Source organism: Furipterus horrens, unplaced genomic scaffold (genome assembly GCF_987537825.1).
Source record: "Furipterus horrens unplaced genomic scaffold, mFurHor1.1.pri manual_scaffold_13, whole genome shotgun sequence".
Classification (NCBI taxonomy): Eukaryota; Metazoa; Chordata; class Mammalia; order Chiroptera; family Furipteridae; genus Furipterus; species Furipterus horrens.
The window spans coordinates 2,483,863-2,506,137 of NW_028327183.1; the positions used below are offsets into that span (position 1 = coordinate 2,483,863).

Consider the following 22,275-nt stretch of genomic DNA (forward strand, 5'->3'; position numbering starts at 1 on the left):
CCTGATGGGAGTCCCACTGCGCCCTGTCATTAACAACGGCTGGGTACACGGTGCCATCTAGTGGCATCCTGGCCACACTCGCAGATGGCTCTGATGAAAGACGGGCGCAAAACCAACTCGAACTGACTCCAATTCCAAGGGAGAGAGGGGGGCAGGCATGCACACTTCCTGGTAGTGGACTGGACGCAGTCATTGCAAGAAAATATACTTTAAGAGGTCTTGCTTTGCCTAAGAAAGCAGCTTTTTTTTTTTTTAATTTTATTTAGAAATGCTAATCATATCCATTTATCAATATTTTGAGCTTTAAGGAAAATAGTTTAAAAAACATAAAAATGTCGATACACTCAACTGCTATTAAACAGTTCTGAACAGGCAGAAAATTACTTTCCTTTCACAGAAAATGTTAAGTCTGTAATAGCAGCATAATTTATATATAGAAAAAAGCTGGCTTTGAAAACCCCGATTCTGTAGACAGAACACCTGCTCCCCTTCTGCACGAGACAACAGCACCTCCACCGGGGACGGGCGTCCTCACCCCGGCGCCCTCAGTCCAGCACCAAGGCGGACAGCGCGTTCAGGTCTTTCATGTACGGGTGGGCCGCCAGGATCTGGTCGATCTTCAGCCTCTGCTCCGAGTCCGGGAAGATCTTGAGCAGGGCCTCGCGCAGCTCGCTGGTCTCTGCCGAGGACCGCTGGGCCGGCATGGGCAGGCCGGGCAGGATGGGCCCCACGGTGAAGCGGGGCTGCTGCGGGAGCCAGTGGCTGGGTGAGGGGCCCTGAACCCGCGCCAGAGGCTGGTGGCTGGTGGTGGCTGCCTGGGCGCTGGGGCCTCGGAAGCTGGGGTCAAACATGCCCACACAGGGCAGGGCGGTGAGCAGGGGCTGCACATCTCTGTGAAGGGAAGGGGGTGCTGGTGAGTGGGGCTGTAGCACCGATGCAAGGCGGCCCCCGGCCTCTGCAGGCGGGCGCGAAACTGCAGTGTGGGCAGGGACGCCAGACTAGTAGTGACAGGGAACAGCAGCTTTCCATGGGCCACACCCGCCCGCCGGGTCTGCCGCTACAGGGTCTGGCTGTACCCCACGGCGCACCATGGCCCCCGGGCGCTCCCCACAGGCATGGGTGTCAGGCCTCCTCTGCTGCAGACGGATTCTGTGTGGGGCCTGGCTGACAGGCCTCAGAGACCCCTGTGCGCAGATGCGCAGTCCCCACCTGTCCAGGTACCACCCTCTCTCCGAGGTCTGGAGGAGGCCGCTGAGGCCTGGGTGCCATAGCTCGTATGCACATGTGTCTCACTTCCCTGTCAGCTCATTAGCACCTGTGCAAAAGGCCGTCAGGTGAGGGGCAGGGCGGACCCCGAAGCCAGGAGGCCGGGGCTGTGGAAGGGGGCAGAGTGCGCTCCCTCCTCCTTCCGTGAGGTCTGACCCCTGCCCTGAGGCTCACGCGGGCCTCGGACCCCGCAGCCTGGTGGGGGTTTCCACGTCAGACGTCTGGAAGAGAAGTGGAGGCACCGACGTCCAGCAGATGCTGAGAATGGCTGTCACTCCCTTGGTGCACAGAGAAGCGGGGCCTCTGGGCACTGAGTCCTCGCCCATGAAGGAAGAAAACGCGAAGGCTCCAAAAGGAAACGATTCACAAGACCAGGGAGGTGAAATCGCGCTGGTCCCCTGTGTGTGAAGCCCCCCACCCCAGCCCCAATCCTAGCCTAGGACCCAGAAAGGGTCTCCCCCTTACGAATGGAAGTGACCTGCTGAAACATCGCCCTGCCCCGAAAAGCTGGGGGAGCCACTGGCAAACACACCCAAGTGCAGCCTGGTGTGGTTTTAAGAGAGCGAACAGGCCTGGGGCTGGGTCACAGAGAACGCTGCAGTGAGCAGCGCCCAGCACCTGGGCTCCTGGGCACAGAAACAGCACTAGCAATGAGTCAGACACACAACAAAAGCCCCCAAAACAAGCCTAAACCACAACAAAGAAAAGTGAAAGTGTCAAGTCAATTTCAGATACATGCAGGATACTGGCTTCTCCACTCAGTGGGGGCTGAAAGTAACAGGAAGCTACTCGGGTACCGACACCTGAGGAGTAAATGCCCAATGTAACGGCCGCGGCCAGCAGCCTTGCAAATGGATGCGAAAAGGTGTCCCTGCACACACAACGAATCTAGGTGGCATCTGCTGACACGTGACCGTCGGCAAAACCTGCTGTCTTTTTAGACCCACAGGGAAGGTCTGGCACCCCCACGCTCTCCTAGGATAGAACCCAAAAGACCACAGATGAAGGTTTGGTCTTCCGGGTGCTTGCCTGATTAGCTTCCACATACACGACCCCAGACTATTTAAAAATAAAAATGCCATTTTGAGTGTGCAGACAGTGCTTGCACTGAAGCACAAAGAATGGGAAGAAACGTGTAAAGACAGGACAATCTGACAAGGGAAATACCTCAGGAACACTTCCTTCCGAAGAAAGTCTTCTAACCGAGGCCCACTTCTCCCCAGAGGGTCATCGGGAACCATGAAGATGTCGCCCACGAAGGTGTACTGCAGCAGCCTGCAACAGAGAAGGGAGGCGGGGCTGGGGGCACACGGAGGGGTCCCGTAGGCAGCCATCCGGGTCCACAGGGACAGTCCCCTATAGAGTCACAGGCTGCTTAGCTGTCTACAGGGCGAAAGCGCACCGGAATTAAACCCCTTCCATCTCTACAGATGCTCCCACGCTTCTTACAAAGACTTGCAGGTTTTAGCTGAGCCTTGGAAGCAAGCAGCCTCTCTCAGCACCGTGTCGGTACCACTGCAGAACGCACGGCCGGCGCGCAAGAGCGGCGGGATGTCTGAGCAGACGCGTCGGGCGAGAAACGCTCTGACCGGCCTGTATGAAATTACAGCCGCAGAGGGAGCGGCGGAGAGAAGGCCGCCGGGCCTCTCCCGGAGCCGCCCCTCCCCAGTGTCCGTCTGTCCTTTGCACACGGCTCCCGTCCCCCCCCCCCGCGCCCCCCCAGCGCGCCCCCGCCCCGGGGCTGCGGGCAGGCCGCCTTCTCCCGCAGCCCGGCCTCGCACCCCTGGCGCTGGTCCGTTCCTGGTGAGCAGAGGCCCAAGAAACCCTTTCTTTCAGGACAGCCCGGGGCCAGGAAAGTGTTTAACGTGTCTCTTGGCAAACCCAGTGAAGACAACCTTTAGAAAAAGGAAGACAATGTGATCCGCGAGGAAATACAACCTCAGGTCATTTGAGTATAACCCATGGAGTCCGGGGAAAGGAAAGAAAACACAAGTCCCAGTGCCGTCTGCGTCCAGATCTGGGCCCCTGCCCGCGCTGGGGACTTCGGAAGCAAGGGCTGGGTGTGCGAGCCCGTCGCATGCCTGAAACCTGCTCGAGTACACACGTGCGCCCAGTGAACACTGACCAGGAGCCCAGGGCGAAGATCCAGCAGAGACGAGTCCTGGGAGGTGAAGGGCGTGTTGGTAACTGTGCCCAGAGGTCAAAGACCAGTTCTCAGGTCAGCTGTCACCAGCTTTTTAACAACATGTGGGTCAAAACGCATCTAGTAATTAACTCCTACCTGGGGCATTTATAGCAAAAGATCGGTTTTGTATACCCCCCTACAGATTTAGCAAAATATAAATATCAGACATGGGGAAACTGAAATGCCCCAGAGGGGAGGGACCACCAGGGACGCCAGTTTACACTACGCTGGCGGCATACGGCCCCCCAGAGCCCCGCGCTGTGCTCTACGTCACTGGTCACTTGGTGCCTCGTCCTGGGGGCCGGCGCTCACAGCCCTGGAGGTGAGCGAGGCACATTCAGAGCAGCATCCCGAATGGAAAGCTCAGAGGAGTGCTCGCCTCGGCTTTATTTTAGATGATGTTCAAACCTGTTCTCAATAAATGATTAAACTATGATGGTAAAATGCTGAAGAAAAGCATCCGCTAGTAAAGAGCAGAAATCCTCTCCCGCCTCCCAGGAAGGGAGAACCCAGTCTGCACACGGACTCTGGCTGTGTCCTTTTGCTGGAGTCACAGCTGTCACAGAACCCAACCATGGTACAATGGTTTATAAGAACCCTGTATCTGGTCACTCAGATGTCCAAAATCTGTTTCTCATATAGATTTGGTGCTCCTGCACAATTCATGGCTCACAGCTTTGGAAACCCTCGGGAATTTCCCAGGTAAGGAGAGTGAACATCTGTTATGGTAATGAGGCAACTTTCGGAAGCACCTAAGGATGGAGGCTGGTTGCCAGGAGACCCAACCACGTGACCTGAGGGTGGGAGGGGGAGGGCTGAGGGTTTGGTTTAACAATCTGCCTGCTAAGGAAGCCCCCATAAAACCCCAAGAGGACGGGGTTCCCAGAGCTTCCGGATGGGGGTGGGGGGCGCCCAGGAAGTCGCCGTGAGAGCAGGTGCCCAGAGAGGGAGTGGAAGCCCCTATTTCACAGCTGCATCGGGTGCGGAGGCTGTTTCTGCCACATCTGCAGTTAGCGAGCCCAGGGTGCTGCGGAGCTGCACCGCTCTCCACAGGGACGCGGACCGACCTCTGGGCAGGCGCCCTGCGGCACCGCAGGCCCCACCACTGTGTGCCGGTCCTGCCCCTTGCCTGGAGGCCCCACTTGGGTTTCCCTGGCCCGCTGTCTGTAGGACCCCTGCGAACACAAAGCAAAGCGCAGACACAGCCGAAGGGCACGCGATGAAATCTCCCCACCGAGGACGGAGGAGAAAGATACTACCTCTTGGTAATGATTTCTCTCCAGGAGACCGACTCAGTCACAAACTCTCTGAAGTTATCGTTGGTCACGATGATGCCGCCGGTTTTGTCTGCCAAGTGCAGCAGGAACCTACGGAAACAGAGCGGAGGTTAAACGGGGCCGGCGTCCTGGCTCCTGGGCGCAGCCCCTCGCAGGACAAGCAGAGGACCTGGCCTCGGCCGGGACACGCAGGCACTGAGCCCATCAGCCCACGGCCAACGGGAAACACCGGCTCCCTCAGCAGCCGCCGGTACGGTTATGAATGGAGATCTGATTCTCAAACCACCTAAACCTTTAAAACAATGACCTCAGCCACACGCGTACATTGTTTCTAGAATAAGTGTCTTATCGGGGAACAGCAGTTAGAAGGGGACGCAGGAGGCCTGGAGCGGCGCACGGGGCTCCTTCCCCACAGGAGAGGCATCCGCACTCCCATTCTGTCCGGCCGAGGTTACAGAGCCACTCAACCCCCAGCGACAAAAAGACCCATGGTGGTAAAAAACAAGGGTCAGAACTCAGTGGTGAGACTAGTCTGTTTCATTGCTGGACATTATCCATGTTCAAACCCTCTTCATGAGAGACTTGGGAGGATAATGTGAGGTTTTTGGTTTTTGTTCTTTTCTTAATCCCCACCTGAGGATATGTTTATTGATTTTAGAGAGGAAGTGGGGGGGGGGAACATTGATCAGTAACCTTCCCTGTGGGTCCCAACTGGGGATTGAACCCGCAACTAGGTACGTGCCCTGACCAGGAATCGACCCCACAACCCAGCTGGGCCACCGAGCCAGGGCAATAAGGTGAGCTTTTCCCTTAGTCAGGGTGACAGCACCTGCCTACAGCAATGCAGACAAAGACAATGAAACAGTAAGCTAAGCGAATCACTAGAACTAGAGGTACAAACAACCCCACCTAGGAGCAGTACTGAGTATTTGAAGGGGATTAAAAGACAAGCAGGCCTGATCAGTTTCAGAGACCTTAGGGAGCCTCGGTAAGGAAACACGACTCAGCATTTCCGATTCCCTAATGAGCGTTTTGCACATTACGTGTAACTGGCACCAACAGTGAGTGGTGATGTTTACCCACAGGGTTAGGGAAGACAGGCCAGAAGGTGTCCGAGTGCATGTGCTGAGGATGAGGGCGTGCGCTCCGGCCCGGCGCCCCAGGAGGGGAGCGCTGTGTCTGAGGGCCCGCCCTGCCTGGCTATCCGAGCCTCCAGCGCCCTCCAGTGTCATGGCCACAACAGAGGTGCCCCGGCCACAGCTGTTGACGAGAAGGCCTCGGCCCTCCTGCTGGACGAGGTGGCTGCGCCCCAGCCTCTGCACAGCCCTGTCCTCATGCCTTGCCTATCAGACCACACTGTCCACTAGCCTGGGTTCCAAGCTAAGTGCCATCTCCCATGTGGGGCGTGTCCCGGAGACTAGGGCTGTAAGTGGCAATGGCCACAGGCAAGCAAGATGTGCCTGCAGACGAGGCAAGGACAGGCGGCCAGCACTGGATCCCTGCTGATGCCGCTCCCCGGAAGGTGGAGGGCTGGGACCCATGCCAAGGGCCACGTCTGAATGGACCTCCCGGGGCCCTGCCCCGCACACTGCCTTGCCTGGTGCTCAGCAAAGCTTCTAGAAACCAACGCCAAGGACATAGGTGAGCGTTTGTGTGTCAGCTGCACCAGCCCCCGTCCCCCACCCCGCAGACCGCCCCCCAACTGTGCAGAGGGAGCCCCGAGGTGGGGCATCCAGAACCAGAAGACCGAGACCAGGTGACTCAGCACACACACCAAAAAAAGACAAATTCAGCGCCTGCTTTTACTTACGGATTCCCAGTTGTATTTTACTTAAAAAGACCGGAAAACTCTAACTGAGCAGCTTATTTAAAATGTTCCTACATCCATGCAGCAAAGATCATTAGGCATCTAACCTTAATGACCATAAATACAAAAGTTCTCCACCCCCACCCCCCCCAGTACAGTGAGTCCTTTAAGAACGGGGGTCCAGACGCAGGTGACATGCCCTGTGGAGCAGGCGGCTGGCTCCTCCCCATCCCACGCCCACTTGAGGAAGGAAACGGCCTTTCATACCTGTCGTCATGAGAAGCAATTCTTTCTCCAAAGACCATCCGTGCAGGAGTTAAAGATAATATTCCAAGCTCCTGGAGCTGGGTTAAGAAGTGCTGTTCTGTTTATGGAATAAGTTGAATATACATTCAGAAAAAGACTATCTTTCCCGCTGTTTAAATAAATGAACGTACCCCCAAATGTCTCACTTGCAGAGTGGTGGGGGAACCTTTGTTTCTACTGACTCAGGAAGACTCAATCTTATTAACTCACCGGGAAGAAAAAAAATCAAGCAAAACATACGCCAAGGCAAATGCCACGTAAAAACTGACCTGAGCGATTTTTTGAACCTACAGAAGTTCAGCTCGTTTGCGTCTTAAATTAACAAGAGTGAACCACACACCTGGAGTAATGAGTCCTACTACCAGGACGTTCTCACGGCCACATTACAAGCAAGAGAGGACAAAGAGTGACGGCCAAAGCCCCCTCCGGCCGGGAAGAGTGACGGGAGGGGCAGAGGAAGGGCTGACTGCTCTGCCTGGACCCCAGGAAGGCCCGCGGGGCCCCTGAGAGCCTCTCAGCCTCCGTCTGGTTGGCAGCCCGGGCTCCCGGTCACCTGTACAAATGTTTGCTGGTTTTCACGGGGGTGTGTTGTGACAGAGGAGAAAGGAGGGCCAGAGCCACGTTTCAGAAAACCAGTCATGGGCAAAAAAGAAGCCAAACGCTCAGGGCCTGTGACTCCCATGCCTGCGTCTGCTACAAGGGGACTCAGCACAGATTTAAGCTGGACGCCCAACACAGGAGTTCACTGTCCCAGCGCACGCAGTGCGAGAGGCCGCAACTCTGCCAGGGACGGCAGTGCAGAAACAAGGACAAGACGCGGGGTCCGCGTCACGCTGTGAGCACCTGCTGGGAGGACAGACGCACTCTCCGCAAGGAGGGAAGCTGCTCCTAGGGGAGCGTGGGCTTGTACTGTCCCCGCCTCAGCAGGGACTCCGCCTGACTTCCTGTCCAATGTCATGGCTCAACCCTGCCCTCTCCTCCCTCTTCCCAATGGACGGTTCGTCTCGGGGGGCTCAGGGGCCCTGTGGGAAGCTGCCCGCGACAGCCCTCCCCGTCTTCCCCCCGCAGCCTGAGCGACAGGCCACCTTGAGTGTCTCTGGAACAGGTCATGATTCATGTACGCTCAAGGCTGTGTGGGCAGCAGGCGGGCCCTGCAGAACCACGTGGCTCACAGGCATGGCTTACATGCGCTATAAGCAGGCCACTAACAAGACGTTCTGCTTGAGGGCTCCACACTTATCAAGTGACCATTTTCAAAAATAATATTGAAAGAAGCACGATGGAAAAAAAAAAACAATTTTTTTAAAAAAGAGGCAGATTAACGTGGGGTGTGGCAAACACACAGGACAACATACTGATGCTGGATTACAGAACTGCACCCTGAAACCCTGTATGATTTTATTGACCAATGTCACCCCAGGAAATTCAACTAAAAAAAAAAGAGGCAGAAACCCAGCTTAATGGAATGACCACAAGGTCAAAAGTTTTTTTTTTAAAAAGACATTATTTAATCCACTTCTTAGAAAGTCCAAGAAAACTTTTGTGCTACAGAGTGAACTCCAATGTGACTTCCTACAGACACGGCTGGGGTGACCATCCCCACCCGCCCAGCTACTCTGCATGCCGGCACCCTCCCCTTGATGGTTTTTTACTGGGTGCAGTGGAGCTACAGTTTCGTGTTTAAAGCTGGTGCCCATGTCACAGAAGGTCTGTGTTGCAATGCAAGCCAACTCATTAAACATCGAAGAGAAGCCCAGGGAGACGGGCTGGCCTCACCTGTGACGTTCGGGTCGCGCCTTGTCCTCCACTGCGGGACGAACACGGTGATGTTCCTGTTCCCGAGCTTCCAGAAGTACTCCACCGCAATGGCGATGCCACGGCAGGAGAAGAACTTCTTCAGACCGTGGCTGTAAGAAAGCAGGGAGACCGACCGTCTGAGCGAGAGCCGGCGGGGCGCCGCACGTGCGGGCGAGAGGCGTCCTGAGCTTCGGGACCGCTTGCTCGCTGCCCTTTCTGTGTCTGGTTTTAGACGCAGAGCCCATCCTAAGCTCTCTGCCTGGTACCCGGCCTCTGAGAACCCTCCGTGCATCCTACTAGGGAACCTTGAGGGGGCGTGTGCGTGACGCAGCAGAGACCCAGTCCTCGCCCGCAAGACCCCCAGAGGCTGGCGGCGCAGGGCTCTTCTGGGGCCTGCAGGGCACGCGGACTGCAGCGTGGGGGCAGAGGGGAGATGCCATGACCGGGCGCCACGGCGGCCGTCTCTGGAAGGTGCTCGAAGGCGGGGGAGGAGGGGACCAACCAGCAGTGTCGTGCGGGAGTCGGCAGGGTTTTCTGTAGCGGCCGGATCGGGTCTCCGGCCACGCCGGCGGCCTGGTGGCTCTGCCGACGGGAAATGACTTAGGCGAACGGGTGGTGCATGGCCCCAGGAAGAGGGAATAAAAATGCCCTCTGCCCTGAAGTCTGGCAACAAATTTTTAAAGAAACAAGAAAAAAATATTAAAAATCAAAACCCCGATCTGTGATGCTCCAGTCTGAGATCAGCATAATGCACCATCCCTGCTTCCACGACCACCTGTGTGCCGATGACATCAACCGGTGCACCTCAGTCAGGCCTGTCCCCTGTCCCTGCCTGGCGTCTCCATGTCACACCCACTCAGTGGACCTTGCTTCACTGGGAAGCCCGCTCCCCCCAGGCTCTCCTAGTCCCAACCCAGCCCGCAACTCCAGCTACACATCCCGAAACGCAGCCGCGGCGCCTGCGTCCTGGTCCCGGGGCTTAGACAAACCCGGTGTCTGGCTCCGCGCTCCCCTCCACACCTGCCGAGTGGGAAGGGATCCGGCCAGCAGCCCCACACCTCACATGCTCGATGTGGGGCCAGGAGGCCCAGCGCCCCTCACGCTGCTGCCCCGGTGCGCGCCCGCTGACACCCCCGCTGCCCCTCCCCCTGCGGCGCTCAGGACTCCGATACAACCCCCTTCTCTGACCTCTAGACACAGGCCTCCAGCCTCTCTCTCCTCCCCCCAGAACTGCTCTCCTGCGCTGTGCACCTGCACCCCAGAACTCAGGGAGGCAACGGACTGAGGTGCCCATCGGGTAAGCAGGACGAGACAGCTCATGGGACGGAGCTACCTGCCACGGCTCCCGGGCCGGAGGGTGGGTGAGCTGGCGTCCGATGTGGGCTGCCTCCCCTGGGGCCGGGGCCCCCCCGAGGACCGCACAGTGGCACCGTCCCCAGTGACCTGCGTTCTCACAGAGCAGGAACGGGCTGGACATGCAGCAAACGTCTAATGTCCAGAAGCACCACTCAGAAACTCCTTTTCGAGGCTGAAGCCCACTCTCTTCTCAGCGAGCCACAAAGGAGACCACACAGGCGGGGGCGCGCACCCCAGAAACACACAGCAAACCCCTTCCTGACGAAAGCATTCAGTGGCCTTTGCATCCAGAAGCATTCAAAACACGGAGAGAACAGAGCAAGGTGACGTCTGGAAAAAGGCTGGAGGTAGCTTTGTACAGGGAAGGGGGTCTCTACTAATCTTTAAAAACAATAAATCATTCTAATTTCTTAACTGCCAGGACAAGCCTAGAGCTAATTCAACCAGGGGACACAGGGAAGTCCTGGAAAAGGACAGGCTACCCGTGAAACCGTCCGGCAGTGTCTCCTTAGCTTATGATCAGATACACACTCGAGCTAACTCGCCATCCTGCGAACGCTCCCACGATGCCCCACTAGCGAGGGGAGTGGGGGAGGGGTAGAGGACCAGCTCCACGCCGCCGGGCCACTGAGAAGAGGAGGAAAATGCAAGTGGAAGAAAACCTGCTGGACCCTCAGAAGTGCAGAGGAAAAGCCTAGAGCTGGTTTCTAGAAACATGAGCTCTAAACTAATTTCCAAAAACGTGATCTTCAGGATAAGACCGAATCACTTCCGGGACCCTGGAAGGCCCCCAGGGGAGAACACATGTGCTTACCTCCAACAATGCAGGGGCCCTTCTGCCGCAGCCCCACCCAGGCAGAGACGAGGCTTAGTCATTGCGGCCGGCAGCTGGTGACAGGTAAGCCCACTGCTGTCTGTGCTGACTCGGGGACAGTCACGCGACACCTCTACCCTCTGAGGGGGCCCTGCGCCGGCACCCCCAGCCCCAGACGCGCAACGGATGGGCATCAGGCCGGGGGGTGGGGGTGCTGGTGTGCAGGCCCCTGCCAGGGAGCGCAGCCACGAAGTTGGAAACAAGTCACACACACATCAGCAGGCTGCTCCCCACACCACAGCAGGCAGGCAGCTAGAAGGAAGCGTCCAAAGCAGAAAGAAGGTGGGTGACAGATGACAGAGAGCTGATAAAAGCTGATGACAATCACGGAACCAGACAGGGCAGTGGGGGAAGTAGGGAAACCCTTTCTCGATTACCCAAGAAAGAGCCATTTCCTCCTGTAGCTTCCACTGTGACGCAAACGCGCCGGCGCCCCGATGCAGGACTGGTGAGGAGGGGGTACAAGGTGCGGCTCTGGCGAGGGAGGGGGAACCCCTCAGCTACTCGGGGAGCGCTACCCGGCTAGGTCAGGTGCTCTCACGCTCAGTTTCAGACTGAGCCGAGGGCCCGCGCCCCCGCGGTCACATCGGCTCTGCGCCCCAAGCAAGCGATTCCGTTTACTCATCATGTGACTCACCACGGTGACAGGGGGAAAACCGAGGACAGAAATGTCTCATCAGCACTGCTCTGCAGGGTATTTTGGAATTTCTCACGGCGGCCGCGTGCAGGAGCTGCCGACAGTGACGCCGGCTGGCGAGTAAACAAAGGCTTTGCAGAAGCTCCTGGACGGTGGGTGGGCGCTGCTTCAGGGCGGCGCCCAGGACCCTGTTGCTTAAGGACCCCAATTCCCTTTTCACTGCGTCCCTAACGGGCTGGGCTCAGGGGATGGGTCTGCTCAGCACGGTACCCAGCCCCGGCTCCAGGGCAGGAGGCAGGTGTGCAGCGAAAGGGGCCGGTGCAGGCCCAGATCTCGGCCCCTCGCCTGGGACGGGATTCTGAAGACGTTTGATGTTACAGACCATCTTCACCTCACACAACTGTTCTGAGGTTTACGTTGTAAAAGGTAAAGTACAGCACCGGACACATCAGAGTTTCAGGTTTAAGATTCCAAGTATCAGTTGAATTAAATATATGGCCTCAGTTAAATTGTAACCTAAAACGATCACTGTAATAGCAGCTGGAACTGCACATTATAAATGGGCGGTGAGAAGTTACTTTAAAAAGCCTGATCTGTAACAACAGCCCCTCTCGTTCATTCATTCGAAGACTGCGGCCGAGCGCCCTCCATGGGCCACGCTGCTGACTCGGAGTCCTTCAGAGCACAGGACAGGTACTCTCATGGAATTTAGAGTCCGTCATTCCCATTTCACGCTGAAACAGCTAGCTGAGAACAAGGGTTAATTTTTGCCAACTTTTAAAGAGGTGAAATAAACAACCCAAACCATCACTTTTAAAGTGAACCATTCAGTGGTGTTTAGTAAGTTCACTAGGTTGTACCGCCACCACTTACATCTTTTTTTAAATTACATTTTACTGATTATGCTATTACAGTCGTCCTGATTTTTGCCTCTTTGCGCCCCCCCAGCACCTCCCACTCCCTCAGGCAAACCCCCCACCACTGTTCATGTCCATGGGCCGTGCACAGTAAGTTCTCTGGCTGCTCCATTCCTATGCTGTCCTTTACACCCTGTGGTGACTCTGTAACTGCCTCCCTGTACTTCCTAATCCCCTCCCCGCCTCACCCATCCCCCACTCCCCTATCCCACCTGGCACCCATCAAAACACTCTCCGTATCCATGCTTCTAGCCTCTGTTCTTCCTGTTGGCTTAGTTTGGTTTTCAGATTCAATTGTTGATAGATTTGTATTTATTGCCACTTTATTGTTCATAGTTTTGTTCTTTTTCTTAAATAAGTCCCTTTAACATTTCATATAATAAGGGCTTGGTGACCATGAACTCCTTTAGTTTTTTTTTTGTCTGGGAAGTGCTTTATCTGCCCTTTGATTCTAAATGACAGCTTTGCTGGACAGAGGAATCTTGGCTGTAGGTCTCTGCTTTTCGTGACTTTGAATATTTCTTGCCAGTCCCTTCTAGACTGCAAAGTGTCTTTTGAGAAATCAGCTGACAGTCTTACGAAAACTCCCCTGTAGGTAACTAACTTCTTTTCCTTTGCTGCTTTTCAGATCCTCTCTTTATCTTTAACCTTTAGCATTTTATTAATTATGATGGGTCTTGGTGTGGTCCTCTTTGCATCCATCTTGTCTGGGACCCTCTGTGTTTCCTGGACTTGCATGTCTATTTCCTTCACCAAATGAGGGAAGTTTCCTCTCATTATTTTTTAAAATAGATTTCCAATTTCTTGCTCTCTCTCTTCTACTCGCATCCCTATGATGCGAATGTTGGAACACTTGAAGTCCCACAGGAGGCACACACTGTCCTCCTTTTTGGGATTCTTTTTCCTTCTTGCTGTTCTGATAGCTTGGTTTTTGCTTCCTTACGTTCCAATCATTGATCTGATGCTCAGCTTCATCCACTGTATCGTTGTTTCCCTGTACATTGTTCTTTATTTCAATCAGTGCATCCCTGGTTTACGGTTGGATCTTTTTTATGCTGCCGAGGTCCTCACTAAGCTCCTTGAGCATCCTGATAACCAGTGTTTTGAACTTGCATCTGATAAGACTGCTTATCTCCATTCTGTTTAGCTCTTTTTCTGGAGTTTTGATCTTTTCTCTCATTTGGGCCAGGTTTCTTTGTCTCCTCGTTTTGGCAGCCTCCCTGTCTGTTTCTGTGTATTGGGTAGAACTGCTATGACTCCCTGTCTTGGCCATGTGGCCTAATGTAGTCGGTGTCCTGTAGGGCCCAGTGGTCCAGTCTCCCCTATCACCCAGGCTGGGTACTCGAGGTGTGGGCTGAGGACACCCTCCTCCTGTAGTTGAGCCTTGGTTGCTGTGGGCAGATCAATGGGAGGGACTTACCTAGGCCAGGGAGCTGCAAGGACCGGCTGTGACCACTGACCACCAACCTCTGCCCTCCGTGGAGGATCAGCTGTGCAGGGGCAGGGTGGTGGTGCTCCTACGTGGTCTGTAACTGTCCACTGGGTGCACTGGCTCTGGGGTTTCCTGGGTGGGGCAGGCCAAGGTCAGCCCCGACCTGTGTTTTACCTGGGGCCACCCAGCCTGAGCTGTAAAGCAATCTGAGGTGGCTGCTACTTGGGCTGGGCTTGGAGATTCCCAGGCAAAGCCAAGCTGTGAATCTAAGCTGGCTGCTGCTGAGGCTGGGTGTTGCCTGTTTGAGAAGATTGAGGAAGTTGTGAAGCGTGAGCCAAGACCAGCCATTCATATGGAAAAGCTGCTTGGGTGGGCCCATAAATTGGATGGGGTGGAGTCTCTGGGGATCTCCAAGGCGGGTCAAACATTGTTAGCCAGGCTGATGGGAGTCTCAGATATGACACCAGCTTGCTGGCCCAGTCTGGATGGATGTGGTTTCTTTAATTCCATAGTTGTCAGACTTCCAGTCAACTCGATTTCTGACGGTTCCAAGTGATGGTTGTCCTCTGTTTTAGCTGTAATTTTAATACGGCTGTGCGAAGAGGTGAGCCATGTCTGCCTGCGCCGCCATCCTGACTAGAACCAAAAAGGTTTTTTAAAAAGGTATCACTTTCACCACTGATTGTTAATTTGCGCTTCTTATTCTTTGAACACCCACTTGGGAACCCTTCCCACATGTGGAAAAATGAAGACAGGATCCCGCACACCTACGCGTTCCACCGTCTGGCCCCGGTGCTGGGCTCGGCCGTGGGGCTGAGACCGCGCCGTGCACGGTACTGAGACGCTGCGGTCCCCGCTGCCACCCCCAAGGAGCTGCCGACAGACGGGGCGCAGTGACAACAAACGGCACTGCTGGAAACGGAGACAAGTACACACATATTTGTACGCCGCCCTTCCAGCTTTACTGTGTGAGGTGCTGGCTCTTTCTTTCAGCAAAGGACAATAATTCATTTGAGAAGTAAAACTCAAAAGAATCCCTTCATTTTAAAAACAGATACTAAAACAGGTGTAGCTGCAATGCCGCATCTGAGACTTCCTTCAGAATGAGGGGTGAAGGCAGGAGGCGGGCTGGGAGGAACGGCTGCGACGAGGGACGGGCCGCGCGGGCCCCTGAAGCTGGGACTGGCACCCACGGGGCCCCAGAGCGCCCAGCGCAGGGTTCGCTGTACCACCTCCTGTGCGGTTACTTGAGAACTCTAATTAAAATGAAACGAAAGAGAAAATAATACGTAAGCACATACTCCAGTAAGAAAGCATGTTTTCAGTCTCATCAAGTACTCCTGAAGACGAAGGCATTAACGGATCTTCCAGAACTCCCAGGAAAGAGGCCACACGGACGAGAGCCGCTCCAGCTTCTCCCCTTCATTCCCCGTGCAGGTGCCCCAATCTTGAAACACAGGTCTCCTTCAGTCAATGGAACGACTACTTTTGAACACGGGGAGGGAGACTTCACCTGGTGGCCGTTGAAATGGTGTGATACAGATGTCCTTCCGGACGGGGCGCAAGGCAGCAGATGGCCCCAAGTGACCTCAGCAGGCAGAAGCTGCCTGAGGCCCCGCGCAGGCCCGCGGAGGGGGCACACTGACCTGCTCCCCCACTCTCCCGGTTCGCTACATCAAACTGCCCTCACTGGGGAAGCCCACTTCCATATCAGGGGCGTACAATCAAACCCTCGGGCCGCACAGAAATGAGCACTTAGCTGTTTTTACTAAAAACAAATACAGACAGGGGCCCACAAAGGAGCTCAAACTGACCAAGTGTCGCTCTGTCAGCAGCAGCGTGACAAGTACCCTGCACCCGTCGCCGCTGCGCACGCTTGGGTCGGCACCCCGCGCCCGCTCTGCCTCCAGCTCCGTCTCGTACCGGGGCCAGGCGGGGTTCCTGGTACTAAGAGCCTAATGGTGTCGTCTCTGCACCGCCCCCCACGCACAAAGCAACGTGAAAAGCAAACCTTCTGTCGTCTCCTGCCCCCAGAAAGGCGCTTCTGCAGGACGGAGCAGAGTGCACAACTCTAGAAGACGGAGCAGCAAAACTGTTCCAACCTGCTGTCTGCCGCCCCCCCCCGCCCCCACGGAAGGCTACAGACCCATGGAGCGGACACACAGGACAGTCCCTACAAACGCATGTAACCCTGGGACGCGCTCAGGGCCCTGGTTAAAACCCACCAGAACTGGCAGAGCGGACTTACGTAATGGCGACGTTGCTCCCGTCTATCACAATGTGCTTCAGATCCATCCTTCCTGGCTCGTTCTTCAACTCCAGCTTGTAGGGCACTTTCAGGGTGTCTCGGAACCTCTGGACGCCGGTGACCGAGGAGTCGATGTGGTCCGAAAGCGCCGCCGCCCTCGCGTCCGCGGCCGCCGGGGACAGCAGGGGCCACGGCGCGGGCGGAGAGAGGGGCCGACAGTCGGGCTGAGGCTGCGGAGAGCCGCAGCACCCCGAGCGGCCCTCGTAGGCAGGCCTGGGGGGGTTCGGGAGCGAGGGCTCTCCTTGCTGCTGCAAACCGTTTTCAGGAAAAACGGGAACTCTGGGCTGGTGACCTGACGCTCCTCGAGAAACAAAGCTGACTTCTTTGGGACTTGGAGGGGCGACACAGGGTGCAAGGCCATCCGTTTCAAGGTCCACGCTCCGGCGGAGGCTCTGAGGGGAGCCCCAGGGCTCTGGCTTCAGCCCCGCGGCGCCCGGGCGGAAAGCGCTGCCTTGGCAGTCTGAGGTACACGGGCTGGGGCCGGCCCGGAGCGGCGGCGGCGGGGACCTCTGGGCCGCGTCCTGCTGCGCGTGGGCCTGCGCTCCGTGCAGGGCGGGCTCCGCTGTGAGCGCGCTCACGCCGCCACTGACGCCTTTGGTTTTGGTTTCGCTGGTCTCTGGACACACAGTGCCAGGTGAGAAGTCTCTGTCTTCTTGGGCCCTTTTATTTTCTCTTTCAATTTCCTCCAAGAGCAATAATGGCTCGGTCGATGGCCCATATTCCCAAATGACCTTTTCAACAATTTCTTGGGAGTAGCCCATGGTTTTAAAAAAGTTTACCAGCATGTTGTGCTCCATTTCCTCAGTAGTGTCTTTTACATCTGGACCTAAGATGTCGGGGTCAGCAGACGAATCGGATAGGCCGCCGGCTCCACTGCCAGCTAACGTCTTGCCATCATGGAAAAGCTCCCCATCTTGAACGTTTTCCAAAGAAAACTGTTTCTTGGTGTGCCTTTCTTCAGAATCGGAAGATCTCCTTTTCTGACAAACCCTGCCTTTGCAGAGCGCCTCCTCGTCCAGGGTCAGCCCGTTTATGGGAACGAAGAGTCCATCCTGCGCACCAGACAAGACCGAGTCCATCTGCTTTGTCAGCTCAGAGACAGGAGTCCCGGCCTTATTTCTCGCCTCTTCCTGCAGAGCCGTTTCTTCTGCGGCAGCGCTCTGGGGAAACCCCGTCTGCTCCGAATCTCGGACTTCAATGACATCCTCATCATTTCCGGTTCCAGAGAGGACCTCCCCTCCCCGTGTGAGTGCTAGCAGCTCTTTCTTCAAGGAGGTGGGCAAAATCAACAAGTCCATCGTGTAATTGTCTGCACGGGCTTCAACAAATTGCTTAAACTCCCTTTTCACCTCTGATTCTTTCTGGCTGTTGGGCAGGTTCTCGTTACTCTCGAAGAGCTTTATGAACTGCTGAATGTGGCTGCGGGCCATGACCACGGCCTCCGCACTCCCTCGGATGCCAAGCAGACCGACGTCCAGGATGCAGAGGTCGGCACAGGTGTCCTGGATCAAGCTCTTCAGGAACAGGCTCTGCGCCCCAACGAAAATGCAGTGCATGGCCTTGGGGTAACACTCTCTTTCTTCCAGTTCAGGCTCACAGATCCCTTTCACATATTCCTGTAAGGAGGAGAAATCAGATCAGTTTACAAAAGCTCTTTATAACACAGATTATGTTACACTTGTAATTACAAATGTCAAGCCAGACAAAAGTCAAAGGCATGCTAATAACTGGGAAAAGGGCCACGATTTAAATAAAGGACTTAAAGGAGCAGATATAAGTCGCTGTTTTCACAGAAACTGGAAATGCTGCATCTAAGTCTAAGAGGCGGGACCACGCCCAGTAGTGTACCTCGCAACGTGATCCAGGGCCAAGCTGGCCGCGTGGGTTTAGCACGCCTGGAAGAACAAACACCTTTGCCCGCTACTTGTCATTTATTACCACTACGACACACTTAAGAGATAAGATAATCAGGTCAAACAAATTACTCCAGAACAAACCTTGACTTTTCCTTCGTTATTATGCCCTTAGTTTCCAGATAAAACAAACTGATTTGTTGAAGGCATTTTAAAAAAAGAAGAAAAGAAAAGATGCCCTAGCTGGTGTGGCTCAATGGACTGAGCAGTGGCCTGCGAGCTAAGAGGTCACTGGTTCAATTCCCAGTTGGGGCACACGCCTGGGTTGCGGGCCAGGTCCCCAGCTGGGGGCGTGCGAGAGGCAGCTGACTGATGTGTCTCTCGCACATCAGTGGTTCTCTCCCTCTTTCTCTCTCCCTTCCCCTTTCTCTAAGAATAAAGAACCAGAGAATCCTGGACCGAAATGCCCTTCTCAGCTGTAACATCAGGGTTTCTGGTGAAATTTGGTATTGAAGGGGGCCTGAATGCTGCATGAAAGGGAGCTGGGCTCTGGAGCAGCAGGTAGCTATGGAGACAGAAGTGTCAATCAAGCAAACACGTGCCTTGCACACACGAACAGTGGAACAGAATCAGTATCTTGGGCACTGGAGCCAATTCCCAGGCTCCAACCCCACCCACACAGCTGGGGACGTGGCTCAGGTCCCCCAAGCCCTCTCCGCCCCCAGCCCCTGCACCTGGCACAGAGGAAGCAGCCTGGCGCAGGCTTCTGTTCAGAGGGACTTCCGTGGAATGATGAACGTAAAGCTGCCGACAGTGCCGTGCACAAGGTCCCTGCTTACTACACAGTAACGCCACACTTAAATCGTCAGTGAGCTTCCTGAGCAGGAGTTTGTAAGAAATGAGCTGCATACCAGATCTATACTTTAAAACTCATGCAATACCACTCCAATCAAGACGCAGGGTTATCCCGTCTCCACAAAGACTTCCTTCAAGTGACCCCTTTACAGCCACGCTCACCGCACGTCCCCTGCCACCCCTCCCCCGGGACAACCACTCATCCGTTTCCATCGCTACAGGGCTGAGACTTCGAGAACGTTATGTAAATAGACTGTACAGTGTGTGACTTGAGATGGGCTCCGTCACTCCACATCCCGCTCCGGAAACCCGTCCGCGGTTGCCCGTACCCACAGCTCATATGCTCGTGGGGACTGCTGGGGGCTGCTCCGTGACACGGGCCAGCTGCCGTGTGGGAACCGTGCGCTCCAGGAGGGCTGCGCCGCCCGGGGCCCGGCGGCTCCCAGCAGCGCCAGCGCCTGCCCCCGATACGCCGTCCCGGCAGCCCCCCTACGCGCGCCCGCGCCCTGCAGTTCCCGGTACGGGCAGTCAGGCGGCCCCGCTCCATGCCCCAGGCCCCCCGCAGCACGGGGCCTCCTCCTGACCTACGGGACTGCGTCTCGGCGCTCAGGCCACGCGCGCACCTCATGTCATCACACAGCGGGGTCGCCGCGCGGGGGCCGTTGAGAGAGAGCGGTTCCCCCAGCCTTCGCTAGAGCGGCCGCGTCCACAGTGCCGCCTTATGGCGGGCACGTCCGTCCGGGCACGGGGGAAACGACAGCAGGCCCCGGGAAACACCCTCCCCGTGCACACCCGCCGTGGCGCAGGGACTTCCTGCCAGTCTGTACGCATGCGTCAGCGCTAAGAGTTCGTTTACACGGTTGCACTGCGCGCAGTAGTTTTCAGCTATTTCAGTTCCTTCGCCCGTCCATTAAATCTTACAAATGACCTTGTGCAGCAACTGTGCGGGACTGGGGCGCCGATTTCCGGGTGAGTGAGATCCGCCAGGTTCCCTAACGCAGGAGCGCGGCATGTCTCTCCATTTCCCGGGTCTTCGCTCTTGTTCTTCAGTGTTTTCTAGCCTTAAGCGTACGAGTACTACACACGTTTGTTCGTTTTACACACCAGTACTGCACTTCTTTAAGTACATTTTATTATGTTGTTACAGTTGTCCCAATTTTTTCCCCTTTGCTCCCCTCTGCCCGGTAGCCCTCTTCCCCCCAGCAATCCCACCCCCCCTTAGTTCATGTCCGTGGGTCCTGCATATAAGTTCTTTGGCTTCACCCTTTCCTATATTATTCTTAACTTCCCCCTATTTTGTACCAAGCAATTATGCTTCTTAGTCCCTGCACCACTTCCCCGTTTCTCCCCCTCCCCCCTTCCAGCTGATAACCCTCTGAATGGTCCCCATGCCTATGATCCTGTTCCTGTTCTGGTTTGCTTAGTTGGATTTTTTTTTTTTTTCAGATTCAGTTGATAGTTGTGAGTTTGTTGTCATTTTAATGTTCATAATTTTGATCTTTTTCTTAAGTCCCTTCGACATTTCACATAATAATGGCTTGGTGATGATGAATTCCTTTAGCTTTACCTTGTCTGGGAAGCATTTGATCTGCCCTTCCATTCTAAATGATAGCTTTGCTGGACAGAGTAATCTTGGTTATGGGTCCTTGCTTTTCATCACCTTGAATACTTCTTGCCAGTCCCTTCTTGCCTGCAAAGTTTCTTTTGAGAAATCAGCTGACAGTCTTATAGGCACCCCTTTGTAGGTAACTCTGCTTTTCTCTTGCTGCTTTTAAGATTCTCTCTTTATCTTTAACCTTTGGCCTTTTAATGATGATGTGTCTTGGTGTGGTCCTCTTTGGGTCTAGCTTCTTTGGGACTCTGTGCTTCCTGGATTTGTATGTCTATTTCCTTTGTCACATTTGAAGAGTTTTCCTTCATTATTTGCTCACATAAGCTTTCAATTTCTTGCTCTTCCTCTTCTCCTTCTGGCACCCCTATGATTCGGATGCTGGCATGTTTAAAGTTGTCCCAGAGGTTCCTAAGCCTCTCCTCAATTTTTACAATTCTTGTTTCCTCGTTCTGTACTGGTTGACTATTTTTTTCTTCCTTATGTTCCAAATCATTGATTTGAACCCCAGTTTCCTTCCCTTCACCACTGGTTTCATGTGGATTTTCTTTAGTTTTACATAGCATAGTCTTCACTTCTTCCCTTATGCATTTGCCGTACCCAAGCATATCTGTCAGGCCTGTGAGCATCTTTATCAACAGTGTTTTGAACTCTGAGTCTGTTAGGTTGGCTATCTCCTTGTCTGTGAGGTTGGCTATTTCCTCGTCGCTTAGTTCTCCCACTGGAAACTTGATCCATTCCCTTTTGGGCCATACTTCTCTGTCTCCTCATCTTGACAGGCTCCTGTGTTTGTTTGCCTCTGTGTCTTAGGTAGAGCTCGCACACCTGTTATGTTGTAATGGGCAGAGCCTTAGGGATTCATCAGTACAGGGTGACCCATTTCACCATGTTGTGGTGCTGTATGTGGGGGAGGGGCCCGAGAGGAAACAATGCTGCTTGCTCAGCACTCGCCCCTTTCCAGGCACTTCTCCCTCTTCCGTATGGGGCTGGCGCCCCTCTAGTAGTTGCCCTGTGGACCTTCTAGTGGGAGCCCTTTAAACAAGTTGACTCTACTGAGAGACCCACAGTTTCTTCCTCCGCCCCAACCCCCACTGGTTTGCACAGTCAGAAGCAATGAGGCTTTATTGTCCCCGGTGCTGGAACCGTGAGCTGCGCAGTCTGGTCTGGTGCCTGGAGCGCTCCCCAGGTGTCCCTCCCAACTTTTTAAAACACATGACTGCATTTCCCGCTGCCGCCACCTCCATACCGCATCCTCTCTGCCCCGGCTCTGCCCCTCCTACCTGTCTGGGTATTTCTTCTTTATGTCTTTGTTTGTTGGACTTCCATGCAGCTTGATTTTCTGGAACTTCTGGTTGTCTCTAGTTTTGAGGTAGTTGTGTTCCTTCTTAGTTGTGGAGGGAGATGCAGCCTGTCTGTCTAGGCCTCTATCTTGGCTGGAAGTCCAGTACTTCATTTTTGGAGTGACTGAACATGGCACTCTATTTTGATTTTAGTTTCTATGAGTTCATTGTTACTAAATAAGTAGAAATACAACTGACCTTTGTATGCTGATCACATCTCTGTGACGTCGCAGAACCTTCTTATAGTTCTAGCACTTTTTCTTATAGAGTCCTTGGGATCATGATGTCATTCACGTTTTTTTCCTGATCTGTATGCCGTTTATTTTATTTTCCTGCCTTATTGTATTAGCTAGCATTTTAACACGGCTGACAAGCAGTGGTGAGAGCTGACCTGTCTGCCCTGTTGTTCACCACCGGAGGGAAAACGCATCCAGTCTAATGCCATTAAGTATATCA

General features: G+C 54.7%; 1 protein-coding gene across 1 annotated transcript in view; it reads right to left on the bottom strand.

Moving 5' to 3' along the window:
- Positions 1-219: 219 nt before the first annotated feature.
- N4BP1 (NEDD4 binding protein 1) overlaps positions 220-22,275 on the bottom strand; it is a 35,551-nt gene continuing 13,495 nt past the window's right edge. The window contains exons 2-7 of the mRNA XM_090259859.1: positions 16,103-17,778; positions 8,618-8,748; positions 6,803-6,899; positions 4,711-4,818; positions 2,434-2,541; positions 220-891 (exon numbers count right to left, since the gene is read on the bottom strand). Coding sequence (XP_090115985.1) covers positions 546-891; positions 2,434-2,541; positions 4,711-4,818; positions 6,803-6,899; positions 8,618-8,748; positions 16,103-17,778 — 2,466 coding nt within the window. The 3' untranslated portion in view covers positions 220-545. The remainder of the gene's footprint in view (positions 892-2,433; positions 2,542-4,710; positions 4,819-6,802; positions 6,900-8,617; positions 8,749-16,102; positions 17,779-22,275) is intronic.